General features: G+C 36.9%; 1 protein-coding gene across 2 annotated transcripts in view; it reads right to left on the reverse strand.

Annotated features, from left to right (window-relative positions):
- FAF1 (Fas associated factor 1) overlaps positions 1-23,840 on the reverse strand; it is a 144,600-nt gene that overhangs the window by 41,771 nt on the left and 78,989 nt on the right. For both annotated transcript variants that reach the window (XM_090146655.1, XM_031602222.2), the window contains 5 exons: positions 12,141-12,236; positions 11,574-11,700; positions 10,570-10,633; positions 9,602-9,683; positions 1,955-2,109 (listed from right to left, as the gene is read on the reverse strand). In XM_090146655.1, coding sequence (XP_090002781.1) covers positions 1,955-2,109; positions 9,602-9,683; positions 10,570-10,633; positions 11,574-11,700; positions 12,141-12,236 — 524 coding nt within the window. The remainder of the gene's footprint in view (positions 1-1,954; positions 2,110-9,601; positions 9,684-10,569; positions 10,634-11,573; positions 11,701-12,140; positions 12,237-23,840) is intronic.

A 23,840-nucleotide genomic window follows, 5' to 3' on the forward strand; every position in this document is an offset into this window, starting at 1 on the left:
GTGATATTAAGCACAAATGCTAAATTATTCCAATTCAAGCCAGCCTGCCTTGTTCACCCCTTAGTATTTTTTGACCTCACTGTTAATATGACAGTTTCCTTGCTGTTGTTAATAGAAAGCAAAAAAAAAAAAAAAAAAAAAAGGCTTAAAAACCCTATCGTACTACACAATCGGTGACCAGGTTCATTGAGAACAGCTATAAAGACTTAAACAAGCCCTTTATTTTCTGTTTTAAGAAGTGTCATAAGGAGTTAATAGGACACAGCTGTACAGGCTCTTTCTAATAAGCAGCTTCTGTCGCTTTGGTCACCACAGGTGTCTCTGTAACCTGCAAACTCTTATTACTAGTGTATCAAAGTTGTGCTACTTAATAGATTTCTTTAGTAAAACACAACAAAGCAATTACATGGCTGTTGATCGTCAGTCATAAAAAAACCCTCAAACACAGTTTTTCAAAAGAAACTACACTGCAATTTTTTGTCATTGTAAAATAAAAGAAACTAGAGAATTAAATAGGAAACCAAACAATAGAACAGCAGGTAGTCAGCTGAACTTAGCCACTACAGATGGTTTAGAAATAGTGTTTCCTTCTACACCAAGTTGTGGGATAAAAGAAAAGGAGGAGGCTCCTTACTGCCAATGAATGGCAATACCAAAAGACTTAAGCAAGTTCCCGTCTATGTGTTTGGGCCCATGAAAGACTCTAGATGTTTCTTCTTCCTCTCTTTCTCTTTCCTGTTTGTTTTTTTTTCCAACAATCTTCAACTTTCTCTAGAATAAATTAAACTAGGATCATAATCACAGATTCATACAGCGACAAAACGCAGAAGATCTAATGAGGAAATCCTATGAATCATAAGAGTCATTTATAAAGCATACTGTTAGACAAGAAGATTGTTCTGTTCTCCCTTGCCAACTTAATGTAAAGACATATTAGCTATAATTTAAATATTTAAGAATATGAATGCATGAATATTACACAGCAATAGCCAATTTCTAGCAAATCACAAGGAAAATAAACAAAGATATACTTTTAATTATTCATTATTGGAATTGTGTAAAAAATTGCTTCTTCATCCCAGGCCAAAGGACTGCTGCATCTTTTGTTCCCATGATAGAATAATTATCACAATACAGTAATATACGTGAAGCATTACCCAAGTAGCCTTCCATGTAAGCAATGGTGATGAAACAGCAGCCAACTCAGAAAACCAGATAGGCCCAATTTCTAGAAATAGTCATAAAATTGGCATTTTCAACAGTTCATGATCAACTGCTAAATAACTAAAGGAGAGAACTGCATTAAGATATGAAAATTTGTTGGTAATACCCAAAAAGAAGTAGAAGGAAGGAGAAGGAAGTGTGAGCTACGATTTTTTAGCTCCAGCAGTACATGCAGTACAGCAGTAGCATGATGGCCTAAGATAGAGTTAACTTTTTCATTTACAGTTTGTATTAAAACTTATTCAAACTCCACCAATGGAATGTTCTGGAAGCAACTTGGAGTTCCAAAAAATTCTGTATGATTTGTAAGCTTTAATTTCTTTTTCTAATCTGTTGTTAATATGTATTTACCAAATTAATGTTATTTTTACACAAAGCAAGACTTCCACTAGTAAAAGTAGTTATTCCAAAGCAGTACCCAGACAGTCCTACATATGCAGTAGTACAATACAGAGGCTTAAGAAATGGCTCCAGCACTACGTTTGCAGAATAAATTCTGAAACAATAAAAGGAACTGATTTATTGAACTATTTTTCCTATTCAGGAATAAGTTAATTTGTAATGAAAAAAAGGAAGGCTCAATTCCCAATGCATATCAGACAGCATGATTTCACTGATCACCTATGAACAAGTAAGTTTTTAATTCAAATAAATACCAAGCAACAAGACATTTGATACACAGAGGTGACACAGAGATAAGCTTCTCCACTTACAGTCCAAAGAGCCTTACCTTGCTCTATTTGCTTCTTTTGTCATGTCCCACGCCCAGGTTATGAAGTTCTGACTCAGATAAGAGACAATAGATTCAGCACACAGCATTTGTGAGCAGAAGACGTTGGTTAGTACGCTTTCATCATGGTGGAGGTAGATAGCAAGAAGCTTTCTCTGAAAAGACATGAGAAAAGATTGAACAGAGAAAATTTCCTCACCGTTTAGTAAAATAAAATTACTGCTGCAGATTTGCACATCAGTGCACCCAATGGCATTTACTGAAGGTGCTGAATACCTCCAAGTGCACACACTAAAAAAAAACCAATAAATTTCAAGGCAAACTGTCCATCCCTCTTCCTAATACTTTTATTTCAGGTATCACAATATAAACTTTGAACATGGAAAACAACACTTCAATACAAAACCAAAAATTTCATTAAAAGACTTAGCTTAAAAAATGTGTGAACTTTTTTGGCTTGCTGTCCAATAAAGATAACACTTGGAACAATTCCCTGAGCAATGAATACACCCCTTAACACAGCAGAGTCTAAGATTCTAAACAAATACAATTATACACAACCTTAAAAAAAATGACAGTGTATTATTATCATCCCAACTGTAGCCAAACAAAGGAGGAAATCAAGTAATTGCAGAACTGCCCACAGTCCCAAGGCCTGTGATGCTGCATGCTGGATGTTTTGACAGCTCTTCATGCAGTCGTATGGTGTGGGGAGGCCTAAAGCACATCCACCTCTCACCTACTTTGTAAGTCCATGTGTGGTGAAAAGGCCACACACCAGTCTGGCTGGCTACATCTCTGAGCTGAGGAGGAAGGAGTCTGTCCTAGCACTGCAAGCATGTAGGACAAGTAAAGGAAGAGCTTCAGAATCACAGAATATCCTCTTCCCTGGTCTGATCAAACCAAGGGACCACAGCTGCTCCTCACAAGCCATGACCTCAAGAGATGGGTAACAGGTCAAATGAGAGAATCCCACTCTGCACTTCTGAGCTCTGATGTATCTCATCATAGTTGCTAAGTCATAAAGACAAGATGCTGAAGACGGTCTTTGTGTCTCTCAAAACCAGAAAAACTTTGCCTTACTTTTTCTGAAATCCCGTCAAGTAATGTTTGAATGTTGCAGGCAGCAGCATACAGCTGTGCTGTGTCCCTGTGATACTTTCTGGAAATGGAGTCTACGCATACACGAGACATGAATGCAAATTTAGAAAAATATAAGAAAACTATAAAATAGAAAAGGATCACAATCTCATATGTGGTAAGCAATCAATTAAAAATAGCATGCAGAAAACTACAATGTTCCACTCACAGCCACCACCATATTTTAAAATCTTACTTGAAAATATTTTCTTAGGCCATCGAGTGAATGGTATTTCCAGACTTTTATTTAAAGGTCATTTGAAAGCTCTTCATTATAAGTAAAACAGATATGGCAAAACACGGGAGGCAATTTTGAGACAGATTTCCTATTTTAAAAAAACTTGAAAGCTACAACCTCAAAGACTAGCTTTGGATAAAATCTAATGGCTGTTTATAAAAAAAAGAATACATTTCAACATTAGACTTTGGGAAAAGGATTAGTAATTTGCATTAATGTTTGTCTGATTTAATTTAAATGTTCTTCAGAACCAAGTACACATGTGCCAAGAAGGGCCATTAATGAGCCCAACATGCAGAGATCCATACAAGAGCAGCCAACAATGTTGACTGAAACTAAACTTGAAAATCCAGGGCACTAATGCGCAATATCAAGCAATAAAACAGCACTTCTGTGGTGATATTTAATTTAAAAAGAAGAAAGAGGCAGGGGAAGATCAGGCACTGTCTGTTTCTGAGGATCAGCCATTCTGCATTTCAAAGCGTCGATCCCTGCAATATCCAGGTTACTGTGCTAGAATCTCGACTATTATATAGCACTTGTAAGAGAGGGAGGGCAAAGATGTGTTTACTCAGTGATTAGGGCCTTAGAATAAGCCTCTAGCTCCTAGAGAGACAGCTCACCACTTATTCATTTGGACCAATTCACAAAGCCTAGAAAGATTAAACATCCATGCTGAGAAGACAAGCAAATGCAGACGGTGAAAAAGAAATAAAAATTCTTTAAAAACTCTGAGATGACTTCATTATTTTTTCCACAAGGAAACTTTAGGAAAGTGTTTAGTTAGAGAAAAACCCATATTGACCTCTCTCTAAACCCTTAATCTTTCCTTTGTGGTGGCACTGCTTTGTGGTAAGCGGATGGCTTTGCTCTCCTCTTTTCACGGGGAGCGGGTAGAAAAAAAGGCTCTTGAGAAACACTTTTAGTTCCAAAGAAACAACCCCATGAAACTGTTAAATATGAGATTCCATACAACTGAATGTTTCAAAATATGTACAGTTTTAGGTTGAAAGATTTAGGGACAAATTTTAGTAAACAAAACAGGCACATGCACAATAGGTGTTTACACTGAGCTACTTTACAAGTGAATGTAATTTGTGTTACATCAGTAAATCTTGTCAGGCAAAGACAGAACTCCATCATATATAAAGATTGTACTCGTGTATGATAATGTGTTCAAAAAGTTAAGGTTGGGCATAGTGCTAGGACAAATGAAAGGTGGGAGCAGGAGGAACAGAGCACTGAAACATTGTTTTGAAAAATCTCGATGGAAGGTATTTTGTTCTTGGAAAATGTGTTACTGCAAAAGGCTTGGAATTGATTTTTGGAAGGGAGGGAGGCTTTTTTTTTTAACCCATGGTAATACATATTTGTAAGGAGGTTTTGTTGATTTTTGAAAAAAAACCCCTAAATTCTGAGATTTTGAGATGACTAATAGGGAATTTGTTAGTCAATACAAATAAAATGGGCTTACTGAAGTGTTGAACAGTCCTGACTTCTGGGAAAGAAGCCTATTAATGCAGCACTAGTCTGCTCTGTGTTGGGTTTCTCGAAAATACAGGGACTTGTGTGTTACATGCAGAGCATGATTTTTTTCCCAGGGTGAAAAGTTATTGTTAGTCCTCAGGTGTGGCATACTGAAAAGGTTTTATGTACAAAATATCTGATGCACTTTAAGACTTAAGCCATCAAAAGATCTATTTTTCAGCAATACTGCCATAAGGGTCAGCAAAACCAGTTTCCTCCAGGTTATATGTAGTAAAATAGCGGACATATCTGCACATCTTTAAGCCTTCAAAGTGTACAGATGATTCACCTATGTAAGGTGATCTTGGAGATGACATGATCAGCTTTCTTGGGCAACACTACTTTATCAAACACCAGTTTTTTACCTAAGCAAAATGCAAACCTTCTGCAATGCCAAGGCAATACACCTTAAAATGCATTCTACTTTGAGAAAGGATCAAAGCAGAAATAAGGCAGACAGAGATTTATTTATGGGAGGTCTTGTCTCTATATTACACATAACAGAACAGAACCTCCTGAAGACAGCTTTTAGTGCTGTAAAGACAGAAGAGCTGAACTGTACCCCTACATGTTCCTACTGAGATGATCCCTCTAGTCGATGGATCTTGTCTTTTTTGCATTATACATGGCATAGGACATTGCTAAATAAGTTCCAAATTTAATTTTCTATCTTTCAGTAAAACTATCTGTAAAGAAAAACACACGTTAAACAGGGAAAGCTGTTCAAGTGGCTAACCACTCTCCCAGGTAAAGGTGTGTTTTATTTCAGGCCTGATTTAGTCTACATCCACGTTCCAACTATTTAATCCTATTATACTGTTCTGTTTCAATCAATTGAACTCGTAGTGATAGCTTACATAATGCAAAGAATAAGCAGTAACTAAAACAAACTACAAATCATAAACTTTGAAAGAGGAGAAAATGTAAAGTGTGGCAGACAATTTCAATAAAGTTGAATATCAAGCACAGAGAGTGTTGAAGAGATATCCATTCTCAGCACTGACCTTTCTGATAGGAACAATGAAGCAGAATAAAGGGTGTGCAGGCACACAATGAGATTACAAAGCTGGTATGCTGTAGCAAAAATTTCTAAATGGTAATTATCCACAAGTTCAGAATTAACTTAAGGATGAAAGGATAGAACTGCTAACAAAGACATCAGGCTAGACTGGAAAGTATGAATGAATTTAAGGTGCAGAGGCTGGTGCTTTCTTAGCATAGACAACCTCAGGAGGGGCTACTTCAAGCATCCTAATGGTAAGCATTAGCTGAAATAATGAGGGACATCTTTCTGAATACCACAGATAAAAATTACACTGCAGAAAACTCTGTATGAAGGAATAGTCAAGCTAAAACCAAAATAAAATAGAAGAAGAAAAAAAAGAAAGGAAAAAAAGGTTTTATTTGAACATGCCAAATCACAGAAAGAGCATACTTTCTTCTAGGTATTCAGGAAATTAAGTACTCATATGTGAGAGGAATGGTTCTGCCACTAAATTGAACCTAGAAGACAGAATTCAAAGAGAAGAAAAACACGCTTCATTTTCAGTATGCAGGAGTATATATTGAGGTGACAATACCAATCTGTGCTAAGAGAGATGTTTCACATATTTATTAAAAGTCAGTGGACAGAAAGGTTGAGAGAGGGGCAGGAGGTGATCTGACAGCGGTATATAAAGATAAGAGCTATTGAAAAGGCAAAGCAGATGTATTTATCCTTTCTCAAAAGAATAGCAACCACCTATAAAATGAAAAGGTAAACAAAATTCAATATAAAAAAATACTTCAGTATTACCCAAGTAAATAGGTTAGTGAGATTCAACAGCGAGATCAAGATCTTGTATTAATAAGAACACCACTGTAAGTTATGATAAAACTCCAGATGCTTTAGAACACAACACACCCATAAGCTGCTTTCGCTTGTAAAAAAAAAACCTCCTGCAAACATCTTGTTTGAAATTATCCATTATAAATCTCATCTCAGGCTTCTCTTCTAGCTTTTTCTATGGTGATATAGCTACTTGAGCAAGAGTAAGCTTGTATTTCATAAACTAACATGACTAAGAAATGCTTCTTCCAAATGGGCACAATAAGTAGAGAATGAATTTCACAAAATAACTCGTTAGTTTAATAAAGCTTTGTCTCTCTTCCTGGCCCAGTTAAAAAATAATAATAACAATGAAAATATTTTTTGTGCTATGTGTACAAAATAAGCCTTAGAACTATCAGAGTGCAGGAGGTAACTGGGGATTTCATTGTCAGGGACCAAGGAGATCAGTTGGTAAAGGGAAAGCTCTGTATCTTGGCTTAGCTGTATCTGTATTTTTGCGTCAAAGGTATATACAAGTTTTAAAATAGAGCTACATTTGACCTTACATCATCTCTCCTATCTAGAACAAGCTCTATCATGGCATTAGAGACTATTAAACAAAAGAGATCCCCATTGCATGAGTTACTCTTAACTCAGATGACTCAAAAAGAAGAGTTACAGTAATGAACGCTAAACAAAAACACAGGTTACAGAAAACATCTGAATTTTTTACAAACTCTTTCAAGTACCATTTTCTTATGCAGCTACAAATTAACATTCTTTCAAACTCCTGAAAATAAGATACATTAAAATTTAGCCGAAAAAACCCCTATTTCTTGTGAAAGAATTTTAACACGATCCGTATTTAAAAATACATGGTCTGACATAAACTGATTTTCTTAAAATAACTCAAACTGAAATGGTTCCCAAAAAAAGCCTTCCACTTCACATCCAATGGGGTATACTGGAGAGAAAAAGTATCTGCAACGCACATTAAGAACCTGCTGATGGCTGTTTAACTGCAGTACTCAACTGTAGAATGCACCTTCTGGACAGCATGGAGATTTTGTCACGAAAAGGCTGAGATCTCTGAGCACTCAAGCTGCCAAGTGCTCTCAAATTAAATCAGTTTGAAGCGGTTTTCATTAAGATGGATTGAGTGTGGCATCGTGAGAAACACTCTATCAAATGTAGTGTTTTACTTAGTGATTAAGTATATACCAGTTGATGAAGCTACCCAAATCCTTTGTAATCCCACCACTCCAATAAACATTTAATGAGTATATAAGTTCAAAAAGCCTAGCAGAGGATTTAAACGTTCAATCTTGTTTTTATTTACTCTTGGAACTCAATTTCTCACTTCAAGTGAAGAATGTTGGTGCCTGAAGCTCATCTGTTGCCCTGGTAAAATTAAGTGCCCTCCATAGTATAAACTAGAAGACAAGACGTTCAGGTTGCTGTTTCTCTTAAGCTTTTTTTCTGACACTGATATAAATATTCCATTACAAAAGGCAATTGTAAAAATAAAATAAGGTATGACCCTTTCCTCACACAAGAACTCCACAAGGCAGTACTGAAAATACTTCTTGTAACAGGACAAACTCAGTAAAACTAAATGGTGTGTATCCCTTCTGATATCTTTGTGTTAAATGAGAATCAAAACAATGACATTTCACAGGGTTGAGGGGGAGAGGGGTTAAAGGATTCTAAAAATTCAGGCAATATTTGCAAAAAGCATTTCAAGAACACAATACTTTCCTAACTGTATTACTTCATTCTGATGAGTATCTAGTCCAAGTACATAAAAATACATTAGAAATAAGAGTAAGATGTGAATTTCAGATGTGCCATGTAAGAAGTACATGAAGTACTTCGTACTTAAATTACTGCACTGCATTAATATCAGATTTGTAGGTACAAAATATTTATGAAAGCTCCTAATGAGTTACACATTTAATGAGGTATAAATTAATACTTTGCCACTGAATTATTCTGCGTACATTTATGTTCTGAAATTCAGATACAGACATGAAAGTATTCACTAAATTTAGAGTGTGAGAAAATGTTGCCCACAACATGCCAAGTTAGTGTTAATTTAAGCTACACCAGGCATGCTAATCATAACCTCCCCTAACACAACAGAGCAGCTCCTTCCAATATGGATAACCTCAGGAACCCCAAACATTCTTCATTTTAAAATTAAATATCTATCTAGACGACAAAAAATAAATTGAAACAGCATAACCTTCATGTTTGTGTTTTAGCTTTATCTATGATTGATTACGCAGGGCTTTGGGTTTCTCCTTAGCGAATTCGAGTCACCAAAACTTAAATAAACTGTTCCCATTCTAATTTTGTTGAAATACTGATTTTACAAGTGTGCATAGAATAACAGAAACCTGAGACGCCCGGTTGGATGGACAGAAAACCTAAATAACCACTCCTGAGCACTGGAATTCACTCAGCAGATAAAGGCTGTACAAAAGAAAAAAGAAAGAAAGGAGTGTATTTCAAAAACCTTTCACTTTAAATTTACAATTTCATTAGCTGTCCTTCAAAGGAATTACCAATGTGCTACGTTGAACTTGGCAAACAAAAGATTCCCAGCCAGTGTTACGTGAGGACACAAAAAGGAAAAGGTGGAGAATTAGAAAAGAGAGAGAAAGCCCTACGCCCACAGTAACCCATCACCACGATCATTGAAGGACTCCAGTAGAAATACAACCTGAATAATTACAAAGCATGAGGCATTCAGTGTAATTTCAACAACAATCAGAGTAAATATTTTGGGTCAATCAACTATATAACTCTTCACAAACAATATAAATAAGACATTCCAAAAAGGTTCACCTTCTTAAAATAAAGATAAAACATCTGCAGCGATCTCCATTTCTCTCCTAAATTAAATCAAGTAACTTCAGTGCACACTTACATCTCTAGCTTTCCCATAGAAGGCTTCTTGAAAAGCAGCCTCTAATGATCCAATAAAGTAAACAGGATGACAATCACCGTATCTATTTGAGACAGAATTTTCCATTAATAAAAGTTATGACAATAATTTCAACATTCTGCCTCTTCTCATATTCTGTAAATGTAACGCACTGGCTAAACCGTTAGAAGGATGTAGTACTACACTTCTAAACATTTCCCCTCCCTCTTTTTTAGGCCATCTGCCCACCAGCACTCAAAAGCTTCGAATAATTAAGTGCTGCCCTACAAATACAAGAATTTTTTGCTTATATACATAGATCCCCAAAGTTCCGTACATTTTTTCAATGATAACTTAATTCTTCATTATATTCTTAAAGGCCAATTGAAGTCTATTCTTTAAGTACACATTCATTCATCTCATTTATAGAAAACAACTTTTCATCACATAGGAGCCAAAACAGGAGGCATCTAAACTTCACATTAGTTTGTAGAATATTATGTTGCAACTTCTAATTTTTTTTTTAATTAAATATGGTAATTGTTTAACAATTCAAGATTTAGTGATATGAAGTTTTTTTAAGAAATAAGCTTTTTCTTATTAAAAGCACTATACAGCCATTTCATTAATGATAAAACTACAGCAACTCTGTAGAGACTCTTCATTACTAATCAGCTTTAGTCTTTTTGTTTTTGCATATTAAATTAGGATAATCAGATTCTTTATCATCCTTCTGCACATCTACATAATTAACTAATTATATTAATTGATGGCAAATTAAATAAGGCAAGAATCTGTCACTCTAACTTAGACCAAGAAATAGCCTATTTTGGAAACAGTTCAAAGTTAAGCTTAAATTAAGTTAGATATGGATGCTCAAATGTCTGTGATTATGTAAGAAGATATTTTCATTATTTTAAAAATTTAGTTCATTTTAAACAAGAATTAGGCTGTTATAAGGTTAGATTTACCTTGAAGAAAACTCTGCTGTAAATTGTAATAAGGCATCTCCTTCATTTTCAGCGTTTTCTGGCACTTAAAAAAAAAAAAAAGAGTATTAAAAGGATTGAATGCAACCTTATGGAAACAGACTTTAATATGCATACTCACTTTGCTTCATGGATTTTTTTATGTTGACAGCTTACTGAAGTGGTTACTGAGAGACCATATAGATTTCACGCAGGAATACAAACCTTTTGGAAAGACATGGAATTTCCAGACACTCTCATGAATATATGCAGCCTTTCCAAACAGTAAAATCCTCAGGTCCACGGTAATGTGATATATCACTTGTTCAGAGTTAACATTCTGGACTTACTTTAATACATTAAAATGAAAAGACTGACTTGAAAGCCTTGACTCATGGCATTTCTAGCGACTTTCTTCTTTTTTAAGAAAGAACTTTCTAAGCATAGTGTTAAAAATTTTCACGTGTTACTACAGTGTCAAAAATTTACTATCAAAAACATTCAAGGTAATAACAGCAATGGAGGCCTAAAAATATCAAGTATATGCAGAATAGTGTATAGGAAGTAGGTAACTGCTCAATCCTAGTCATAAGCTAAGGACAAATAATCACTGAAAAAGCTATTAAATGTATTCAGGCAAAAATATTTATCCCCATAAGATGCCAAAACTAAAATCTGCAGAATGTTCAAAAGAGTTCAATCTAAGTCTCTGCAGGTACATTTGGTTATATATCACCATTTCTCAGAATTAAATCATCATCCTTCAGTGACAAGCAAAGTAACGAGGTTAAGAAGAAACTTCCTCCACGAGAAGATGTGTTCATTGCTGCCAATTGCATTTCCAGTATTTTCATTTAACACATCCAACAGCATGAGACTCACACAATTCTAACGGCCCTATTGAAAAAACATTTCCTGTTTCTTATTGTGCAGACCCACGGCACCTCTCTGCATTCACTAGTGCTGTACAATTACCAGTTAATCAGCAATTAACTTTCAATTCTTACTCATTGGCGACTTCCTCAAGGCGGATGATGCTACCCCAAACATTTCTCCATCATCAACTCCAAACTCTGTAGCATCTTCAAAGTCATCTCCATCACTGTCACTAACCATATGAACATCAGTGCACTGCTGTTTAGAAACAAAAATCAAAATCCACCATCAATGTCTACTACAGACATCGTCTTCAGTGAAATTCAACGTGAATACTGAAAAATGCTTCCATGTTTCTATGAAACACCTGAGATACTGTATTTTATTTTGCTATTTCATACAATATTATCAGACTGCTTTTTATAAATAAGATTTAATTTTCATCAGAAGTATGGCTGACAGAGCACTATGTGTGAAAACGCTTTATTCTAACTAAGGAGTTGGAATGTATACAGAATGTTGAGAAGAGTTGAGCTTATTTTTTTTTCCCCCCATCTAAAGGTACTACAGGTGGTTTAACTGAGCAAGTAAGAGTGAGAAAGAGACACTAAATCAATCACTAACTTCTAATATCTAGACATGATCTACTTCAGCTCTACTTTCTTCCTAGAGTGTACTTGAAGTGAAGACGTTCTTACCTCCTCTGACTGTTCCCTTGTTTGTACAGGTGAAGATCTTCTTCCAACTGTAAGTCGATGGCAAGGAAAATTCACTCCTGATACAGCTAGAGTCATCTACAAAAAAAAAGCAACATCTATTAGAGCTACAGATTCAACAAAGAATTGTTTTTTTGTGTGCGTGGTGGTTTTTTGTTTGTTTGTTAAGGTTGCATAACAACATTCAAAGAAACAACTATTATTACACAGAGATTGTGAACATACTGCAGTATTTCTGCTAGGTGTGGAGCTCTAAGATTTATTTTCACCTGCAGATGAAGTTGCTAAATAAATCTTCAGGATTTGCAGGGTTTTGTTGCTGTTCTTACATCAGCTATCTAAAATCTTGAGGAACAGTCATGTGGGCAGCAGGTGAAGGTGCTTACAGGGAAAAGGAGAGTTAACAGTAACTACTCGCACACTTTATAACAAATTAGTTTTAAAGTTATGTACGCATAAAGATTCAAAATAAACTAAATGAAACTGCAGGCTCAAAACTGTCCTGAATTGTTCCTTTTTCCTAAGTCAGAACAGAGCTTAGAATCACTACTGGTAATTTTCTTGTTTTAAACTGGACAAGGACAGTATCTGTCAAACCTGAAACAACGACAGGCACTGACATAATGAAATGAAAACAGATCATCTTGGAAAAAAAGCCAGGTTTCTCATATAAAGGGCAGACACAAAACCAGTAACACTTGTGAAATTGTGCCAGCATAGACACGATAGATGTCCATTAATGCCAGCAGAAACAGCATTTTAGCCTGCTGTTGACAGGCACTGGACACAGCGTGGTGCCTTTTTCTGGAAAGCCCACCAGCCCTGTGGGTCTGATGACCAGAGAGAATTCTCAGGAGCACCTAAGCCCTATCTTGACAACATGTGGGGTAAACTTTCAATGCAAATAGCCCTTAAGTTAATACATCTAATTCATTTTGGCAACAAATCCTATTTTTCATAGCATCTGAACCTGACAAAATATTTGATTCTGTACAATTCTCAGTGACTCATAGAAAGACAGTTCTGGATGTGCCTTCAAAATATTGCTTCTAGGAAATGGGTCCTTCAGGAAAAAAAAGCACCTAAAGGACAGAAAAAGATTTCCCAGATCCACTCAAAATTACTGCTATTTCAGAGGGGCAGAGGATGGGTGACTTACGCTTTGCATTTCAGAACTACAACACCCTCCTAATTAGACCGTAAAAACCTTAAGGTAAATTACATTTCAATCACCCTTAACAAAAAAAAACCCAAGAACAAATCATAAGCCTTAAACTTCATTTACTGCCACGAGCACTGGAGATACCCCATTTATTTTTATACATAATTCAGAATGACTTTATCACTTGTCCGCTAGAACTCCCAAAGATTTAATTTGCGGCAGGCTGATTAAGCAGGCTGGTTACCAAACGAACATTAACCTGTCTGAACTAGCCTACTGTCATACTCTCACAGCAAGGTTAAACAGAAGTTTAGCTGCACAAAAAGCCAAGCTATCATCTTAAAGGAAGTGAGTAATAATATTCCAGAGCAAGTGAAATATTAAAGACGACACGTAGGTCAAGTCCAATTACTCACGAAACTCCTGTGTCAGGAGCATAAGAACTGTATTCTCTGCAATTAAATCCATCAGTTTATTTAGTATTTTTTAAAGTTTTCAATGATAAACAAAAGCTGACTGCTATGAAACTTGAAACTTTGCCCTATAGTTCCCACACCACATGAAATACTGGTAAGTCACACACACGTGCACTAACCACACACCATTCCCTATCACAGGGTGTCAAATACTCTGCCAGATGCCTGGAAAGGCTCCTGGTATCTTTTACATACACATTAAAGAAAGAATGGTAAGATCAAGCAAACAGTTATTGTGCTGCTTCATCACTTGGCCCAATAGCAGGGTGTTGCAATTCTAATTTGCAACCCAATATTATAGTGTCAAAGCGTCGCTCAAAAACAAGCTCACAGCAGAAGGGGTCCAACATCAGAGCACATTTCATCCTACTCCCCAGATACTTGCCGGAATGCTGTTGTTATTTTTTTGTATGTGTGAGAAATCACCCTCTCCTTCTGACTTTTTTGAGAAGTTTTTGCAAGGCAAGGGCCAGGACAAACAGAAGCTCTGTCTTTCATTTCAGAAGTCATCTGCCAGCAGGAACATTTCTCCAGAACTGAGTCATCTTTATTCCAAGATAAAGGAGTCACTCCTCTCTCAAAAGAGACTCCTGCACCAGAAAGTTTAATCTTTATTTTGGAAATTATAAAAACATCAATATTAAGCAAAAGATTACTTTTCAGGCAGCTAAGTCCTGTGCCATGGATAGCAAACCATAAATACGTCGAATGTCCATCAACTGTGAGCCCCAGCTGGGGTGTCTCAGGGGCTACAAATGTTCACGTGTCAGGCTGCTCTTGGAGTGCCTTCTCTTTCTTCACACAGCATCTGCCTACTCCCAAACAGGGCCTCAGCACACTAGACACACAAATGGCCATAACCTTCTAACAATCCCCTAACTAAAAATGCTGCTTTGGGGCCTCAGTGCCTGATTACCCACATTCTCAACCCAGGAACTCATTTGTATAAAAAGTCAAAAATTATTTTTCCACTTGAAAACTACCTTCATGCAAGTATGGTAGCTTGACTTGGAGGGCTTTCATGTGCACATGAACAGACAATGGAAGATAGAGGACTTAGAAAAGAATTATGAAATAAACAAAATATTAAAGGAAAAATAAATACTGCTGTTCAGTTTCTCTACGCACTACTCACACACACAGGCAAAGATTAATTGCCAGCATTAATAACTGGGGAATAAAGTCAAGAAATGTATTTTCTGACCTGAACACAAAGAATTATTTGCCAAGAATCTTCCAGATCAATCTAGCCAAGTGCAGAGAAAGACCAGGTATTTTAAGCTGTGGGTTGTGCTTCCTTGATAAACAGTATTTTCTTTCCTTTCCACTTTCTAGAGTGCTGCCTTTACATGCTCAGAAAAGAATTGCAAGTTTGTAATCTTAGATGCTTGCAATCTTCTAAAAAGAGCTTGCTGGCACAACTTAATTCCCACCCTTGCAGACTTCTGAAATGACAAAGGAAGGTACAAACAGAGATCCTTGTTCCAGAGCAGGGTTATTCCACCAAGGCATCTGTGGTCCGAGGAAGATAAGCAGTAGCACAAATGTGAAGCAGTGACACCAGCAGAGCACTACAGCTGCAGGCACCTGCTTCCTCTTGGCAAACTTCGGTGTCTTACCACGCTCTTGCATACTGAATCTGCTAAGCTTGCAAGTAACCTGGTGATATTTAGCAAGTAAAGACCAGATTATTGCCGATACAAATACTATAATGCCTGTTACCACATGAGGAAAGTAGTTGTACTTGGTAAATTTGCTCTTCCTCAAATCCAGCCACAGCATTTCAGAAGAACTTCTAACTACAACCACGTCTAATGAAGAAAGGAAGGTCTGGGAACATCCCTAGACATCCAAAGCGGTCAGCTCAAATGAACCGGGAACTTCTTCCTCATCTTCATCCCTCACAGAACTTTAGAAAAGAAATTATGGCAGGAAAATAGGCAAGCTCCTCAAGCACATCAGTCTGTTAGGCCTGTGATTATCTTCTCAGTGCTTATCACTGCAAAACATGCCATCTCCAGAGGCACCATGTGGGAAAAGACCTGCCACATCTATCCAAGAGAGTCAGGGCCTTCAGCAGAACAACTCCAGGTAACTCTAAAGCAAACCACACAAATCCCCCATCGCTGTCACCAACAGCTGCTCCAGATTGCATGGGTAATGCAACAAGGAAAAACATTCCACCTTGCAGACGATGAGTTCTGCAGATATGTAATGGACATGCTTTGGAATGAATCGAGAGGTGGGGGTGTTGGAAGGATGATAGTGACTGAGGGATCCCTTGTCTCCACAGGGATATAATATAGCTCTGGGTACCCACTGGAAACAAGCAAGAGTAAGCAATAATGTTTAAGGGAAGTACGAATATTGATTTACTTTCTGCTCTTTGTTAGGTATTTGATTGCTACATCAGCTTTCTGAGTTTTTGGAGTGTGTGCGTTTTGCCAGATTTTTAATAAAAGCTTTAAAGATCATAAGAAAGAAATATTATTTCTTTATTATTTGACTACCAACTGCTATGAATCAGTCAAATTATTCAATTAGCTATAACTCAAATGTAGACTTATTTCTAGCTGCACACAATCTGCTTCAACAGCCAACTAAATAGGGGAACTTTAAAAGTATGGTTTCCTCCTGGGGTGAAGGAAAATAATCCCTGTTTTTGGCCTTTAATACTCAGAGATAAGGAAGGCAAACAAAATGCTGGTGTTCAAAAAAAGAGTGTTTTCCAATACTTGAGTCTCCTTCATAAATCTCCCTTTAAAAAAAACAAAAAAACACAACCTAATTCCCAGGCCTACTTAAGGTCAGCTTGTAGTATATTAGGGAAAAGGAATTAAAGTCTTAAAAACCTGCCATTCAGTTCTAGCATCCTGAAGAACAGCACAGTACAACTGCAGTTCTGGCTTTCCAGCTACTCTTGCTAGCACAGCTGGATGAAAGTAGGTACAGAAAGAAACATTCCCAAAGATGTAACCCCATGCATAATTGCCAAGAAGGCACGTGGTTTTTAACACATTCTTTCAGACTATGATGTGAATAGGTAGAATTAAAACTCACATATATTAAAAGAGGATGTGGGTTTTTAGCATAAAATGTACATAATTTACTCTCTTAGTTTTTATAACCTAAAGGCATGAAGGAAAACTCCGATCACCTAATCCCAAGTCTTTTGAAGTCTAGCATCTCCAATTTCTTTTGCTGTAGTTGTCACAAAGAGCTGAAGACGATGAAGCATTCCATCCAGGTGGAACCTTTCCCTCATGCCCTTTTGTAACGCAGTACCTTCAAAACTCTACATCCAAACAACTCAGAATTTCACCCCATGCTCTCAATACTGATTCTTTTAAAAACTGGAAATGCCTATTTTCCCCTTGCTGTGCAAGAGGAAAATCAGCTCCACACAATATCTGTTTGTGGTGCAACTAGATTTGTCAGCACGTGCTGTAAAATGGAGTGGTAGCTGCATAAACAACCTACCCAAGTCAGTAACTGCAGTGGCCTTCTGTTATCTCAGCAACCGACTGAGGATCTTTGATGCCTTCACTTCTATCATTGTACAACCAGTGCACGGCTTAGTAAGTAAAAAATTATCTCCAGAAAAATAAGACATTGATGCTATTACTCACTGTGTACTAAAATTTTGATAGAAGTCATACAAATATCTTGAAATCCAAAAGCAGTTCTTTTGCTTTGGAAACACTAGCATTATGCAGGCAATATATGAGGAATTCTATCACAGTTACAAACCTCTAACTACTCCTGGTTATTTATTATTATTACAGTATGTACCAGCTCTGCAATCTAACAGCCATTTGTGGTCACTAGTAACTGCTTTGGCCATAAGTAGCTCGTTAATATTAGCTAGTCATACTTTTGTGTTAGAAACAAATACATTAAGAACTATGGAAATGATATCCTAAAGGAACAGTTATAAATCAAGAGGTCACCATCTGATAAGAGCTCTTGTTAGACGCTGCTTATCAGACTTTAGTACATATGTGGATATTTAAAATAGACATACATCACACAAGAAATTCTTAATCCGAAGTGAAAGAATGCACTGTTGCCTACAATAAAACCTAATCCTGATTCAAATACCCCACGTGACAGCATTTTTCCTGTGCTCGTCATGTGAGGTGCTTAGTTTTTTCAGCTACTGGTTTACTCAGTGATATATAGCTAATGTATAAAGAAACAAACACGAACAAGTACATTTCATAACATGCCATGCTCAATTATTCAAAATAACCTGAGACAGAGATGCCCACAGCAAAACAGTCAATGACTGGGAGGAATCTCTACTGTGAACATTTCACTTCCATATAGTTTGATTCTTCTTCTTGTCAGAGTAATTACTATGATGCCTTGTCCCCCTCATTGGGTAACAGTAGGGGTAAGGACTGAGGGAGAAACTTTCTTAAGGATTCCAGTTTTCATAGTATACTTACTATTCTGTTATCCGGCAAGAGATATATATAATTTTTTAACAGCATAAGGTAATTCCCTGAGTATGGTAAACGTAAGCGGTGGTACATTTTCTTCCACATTTTCTCGAAGCTAGGGAAAAAGCCTGGTCAAAACAATTCATCAGCTTTCAATTTTCTTGGCTGCTGTGAAGACTCTTTTCTTGTCCTTCCAGCCAGGGCAGGCAAAACTGTAGTAAGTGAGAAATTCTCTTAACTTCTTGGTCTAGATAGACATTTCATGTTGGATATCTGCAAGGCACATTCATCACTGACAATCCCTTCTTCATGGGCAGATCTCAAAAGATTTCAAATTCATTTCTCACAGCCAAACAAGATGTCACCTATCTCTCCTTACCAGATAAATTGTGTTCCCTGTTCAAAAAGATTACCATGCCAACTGCACGGAAAAGAAAATCAGGAGAAGACATCTTTTCAGCAGGCCTAGATCAAGGCAGAGATTTATGTTATGTCTCAGACCTCAGCTCTATAAGTCTGAATCTGGAGGTGATCTAGGAAATTGCAGACCTAGTTTAACTGCAGAAAGATACAGGAACAAATAATAAAATTTGCTAGGAAAATAAGCCATTCTGCTCATTGCTCACCACTGGAGCAACTTTGGGCTGCTCCACAAATGAGGCTGCTGCTCCAAGAACCAGCCTCTGTCACTTTTCTTTGGTAATCATTTTTGAGATTAAAGAAAGCGAGAATTTGAAGTACAGGTAATACCTATAGCAAGGAATCCCTCTCAGTGAAAGGGAGGTAGTATTTAATGTGGCATACTGGAAAATCAACATGAAAAAGGGAGGGAGGACAGACGGAGGCCAGTGAATGATGGCAGAAGTTGTGCTTCCACACTTGAAATGCATGAACTGAAGTTTTACGTTACACTAACAGTTGAAGAAAATAATGGTTTCTAAATACAGCCAGAACAACCCCCGAATAAAAATACTGAAGGCAGGAAAAAGCAGTGTGGCAACTCTTTAGCAGTTTCTTGGCTTTCTCCAGAGAGTATTGCAAGGCTCCATGGTCATTCGTAGTTAGAGATTCAAACACGAAGTGAAACCAAACTGCTGTGCAATGAGGTGGGGGATTCACAACTCATGTTATTTCTTAAACTACTCAGAATCCCATTGTTTCAAAATAAATGATGCCATGATATGACAGATCCTTCACATTAGGTTGTTATTGCTATGGACTAGATCTCTAAGCATTATTAACCAAGCATGGTAAGAAACACTTGGACAGCCTGAGCGCAAACAATCACTGAATTCCTTGGGAATAAACAGGTGTTCAATGCTTCCAAATCCACTACTTACCACTGTTCAATCATGCATCAAATAAGCTATCTTGTTTTCAGTGCGCAATCTCATAAAGTCAAATGGATATATGATCTAAGAATTCATACATACCCATGCTTAAAAACGATGTTTAAAACTTCAAGTGATTAAAGGATTCCTGTGAATTAAAGAGCAGTTCTTTTCTCAAAGCTAGTAAGTATTCTTTCATTAGGAGCAGGCTGTAAAAGTACTTCTATACATACTGAAATACACTGTATACATAAAAAAAGTGTTTTCTCACCAGTGAGCAAGTATTCTTCTTTGAAATGAAGTTACATTAAATTTTTTAAAAGTCTATCAGATTGTTGCAGGTTTTTTGTTGTTATTGTTATGCTTTGTTTTAATTTACAGAAACAAGGGCCATTTGTACTTGGAGATTAATTATGAGGCTCAGAGATTTACTGCATGGAACTGAAGAGAGCCTTTCAGTCTATACTAGGCAACAAGACCTTGCTTTTCAGTTTAGTAGATACCAACAAAAGCTTTCCACCAGGTAAGCTCTTATGCCTGTACAACAAGTGGATGAAATTCTAGGTTAGCCACTTCATCTTCTGACATCAGATACTACAAGGTAGGAAAAACAGTCAAATTTGCTCTAGGTTTGCTTATTAAACTATTTGTACAAATACTAAAATGAACAGAAATGTTTAAAAATTTGACAGCTTTCTCTGCAAAATAACTTCATTTTCATTATGTATCTTCAATTAAAAAAAAATCTTGACAGGTATTCAACGTTTCATTTTAAACACTAACTGGATGAAAAAAAATCTCAAGGGTGGAGTGTGTTCAGGTTATAAATCAGCAACGCTTATTTTAACTCCTCACAAAGTGTTGTTGAGATAATTACTGCTGACAGCTTTATTCAAGGTTCATTTCACTTTTTCTACTATTTTTCCCCTGTTAGAAGTTCAGCGGGGCCCATGGGAAGATCCACCCCTCACACCTGTTAGGTTTCTTCATGTTACGGAGGCCAGTTTGGACATGTCACTTCCAATTAGCATTGTACCGGCACGCTGTGACAATTACTTATTGCAGGTTTAACTTTTTTATTTTTTTAAAAAACGTTTCTAATCCAGCCACAGGAACAGTGACAGAGTAAGTAATTTAAACCTGTCCATACAGGTTGTAGGTAACTCATTCCAAGGATTTCAGTGATGCTTCCATGGTAGATACTTCGACTATAATGAAGACTAAAATCGCAAAGGAATGCTACAGAGTTGAAACCCAACTCTAGGGTTATCCTAGGGTTAAAAAGAACCCAAAAGTTAAAAATGAACAGAACTGAAAAGTGTCCCAAATAGTAATAAATTCAAAACATTGGACAAATTCTTTAGATTAGGATTAAGAGATTACTAAACTTAATTTTCCAAAAACACTGATGTTTATTCCAAAGGGCTTCATACTAAAAGCAAGTAACTTCTCCCTTCTATCACAGCACAAAGGCTCAGCACTGAGAGATCTTTACGACTCGTATGAAGGCAGCAGAACCATAAAGATGCTGTGGGATCAACTCATGGACGCTCAGCACAGCAGGTGGGAGCAAGAGGAGACACTGCAGGAGAATCCTCAGCACAAAAAGGACAGGTTATCTATCAAGAAAGATACCAGATGAGGGGCGCTGAATTCAGAGCAACAATTACAATAAAGCAAACTTCATGAAACAACATTGAGGTTTTCCATACAATCATGAGAAAAAATTGCACATCCTTCTCTGTGAGCACCCTGCTTTGGTACGCTGGTTGAACACGCATGCCAATTCTTGCTCCATTTAATCATCAGTCGTATTACTGGGGCGTTTATCACTCTCCTTTGCTAGCCAAATGAAAGAGAAAATGATCCCGGGTTTTGATTGTTTCTCGTTTCATTAAGCCTAGTTAGGCAAGTTAGCAATTAAAGCAGAAGGACAGATACTGTAGTACTTCATGTGGGTTCAAACCACAAAGATATTTAAAGGAAATGAAAGGGAAATAATATTAGAATCTGTTGTAGAAGTAAATAGGAAAGAGATATATTTGGGAGACTGAAATAAATACCCATGATCACTTTCAGAGCTCATTCTTGCTCTCAGAAAAAAACTGTAAATATTAAAAAGGTTGAAAAATCCGCCAAGCCATTTGCAGCTATTTGAAACACAGGGTAACAGAATTAAATAAACGCTGAAAGACCTGGAACACAGTTAAGTATGGACCATGAGGCTAATTGTGGATCTTGAGTTAATTACTTTCCACTGATACGTTTTCTCAATGGTCTTTTACATCAGTTTTTCTTCCCTCGCTCTGAACCCCAAGGCAATTCAGCATGCTAGCCTCCAAACTCTGGGTGATTCATTGTGTACTTCTGCCTTAGGATTTTTAGTTCATGCAGAGAATGCCAGGCTTTCACATCAAGTTGATGTTAATGTGCGCTGACAAAGCAACAGTAAAGGAGCTTCATGTTTGTCACAACGTGCACTCTCTAATTTAGTAATTGCTTTATACTGATATGCAAATAATGACACATTTCCCAAATTTCCAGTTTCTTGGCAATGCTTTCACTAATTACTCAGCGGTTAAAACTTATGCATATAAATTAAGTGAGTTTATTAATAAGTACACCTGTGCAAATTGATCTATAAAATATATATGCCCAGGAATAAGTCGTAACTTATTGTACACTTTCAAATGCCTAACAAACAAAAAACTAAATACTCTTACACCAAAACAAGATCTACTAGTGTATTCTTCATAGATAAATTGAGATTCCCAAATCTTTCTAAAACTAGAGATTGCCTTTGTTGAAAGAAATACTGTAAGTCAAAGCATTTGCTCACGTCACGTTACCAAATGAGAAGAGGATCAAGGTAAAGAGTAAACAAATAATTAAATAAAGGAAAAAGGGATGATAATCCCTCTAGTACCTGAAAATGTGAAAAAGTGTCAGCATATGCTCATCCATGAGCTTAGTGACTGCAAAGGATGGTCTTTAGCATCACTGCGTATTACTTTTGAAACCTTCATGGTGGCCCTGCAAAATTTAGTTGCACTAAATTGATGTAGACATAGACTCACAGCAAGGGAACAGAGCTTACTTGCCCTATAATCATAAATTGGCTTGAGTTGGAAGGGACCTTAAAGCAGGGACACCTCACACCAGACCAGGTTGCCGAAAGCCCCATCCAACCTGGGCTTGAGCACTTTACGGGATGGGGCATCCACTCTTTCTCTGGGCAGACTCTTACAGTGCCTCACCACCCTCCAAGTAAATAATTTCTCCTTAGTATCTATTCTAAATCTACCCTCTTTCAGTTTAAAGCCATTATCCTCTACCTTATTACTATGGCCTCTAATAACAAGTCCCATCTTTCCTGCAGGCACCTGTAAGTACCAGAAGGCTGCAACGAGGTCTCCCCAGAGCTAGGCCAAACAGCCCCAATTCACTCTGTATTTCTTTTCACAGTGTAGGAGCTAACAATTAATCAAGCCACTAACATCTTCTTGTTTCGTTTGTTGGCTTCTGTATTGTAAAAATGTTTGTTAGGTTTCTGATATTTTCTTTAAATAAAAAGGCAATTGCTGTAGAAGAGCATATAATGATATTGCTTATTCTGACTCTGATCACAAATTGCCTATTCTGCTATCCAGAAGAAATACAAATTGCTAAACAGATTTTTCATATAAGGAAAAAATTTTGTAAGCAACAGTATAATCCAACAATCAAGTTGACTCATCTAGATCAGATATTATATTGCCTACAAATATTCACAGATACGTCTTGGGAACTGCTTTGCATTCACAAAGAGTATCAGCCAAATACTTGGCACGTTTCTGGTCTATGGTGGGATGCCATTTACTTCACAGCATTGTACAATGCTTTGGATGGCAAATAGAAGAGTGCCTGGATATGTTACAGCACTATATAATTCCCTGGCACAGTTCAAGCAGTTGTACTAGCAACACTGCTTCCATCAAACGGTTCAAACACTCACAAGCTTTTCATGCTACCTCTTCTTCCTGGATATCACTGCTCGAGGTACTAGATTTTTGCAGCGTTAGCCATGCTGTTATAGACTTCTAAAAATGAGCTTTTGAAAAGCATGTTTCTTTCTTATTTAGTTTCCTTTGCAGGGAATACATGAAAAGGAATTTAACTCCTTAGATCAATAGTGTTAAAAACACAAAGTATACATCCTTCTCAAGTAAAGAAAAAAGGTCAAAACCAGAAGTACTAGCAAATAAGTATTCTTAATTTTAAATCATATT

Source organism: Phasianus colchicus, chromosome 9 (genome assembly GCF_987193195.1).
Source record: "Phasianus colchicus chromosome 9, bPhaCol1.hap1.1, whole genome shotgun sequence".
NCBI classification, from domain to species: domain Eukaryota; kingdom Metazoa; phylum Chordata; class Aves; order Galliformes; family Phasianidae; genus Phasianus; species Phasianus colchicus.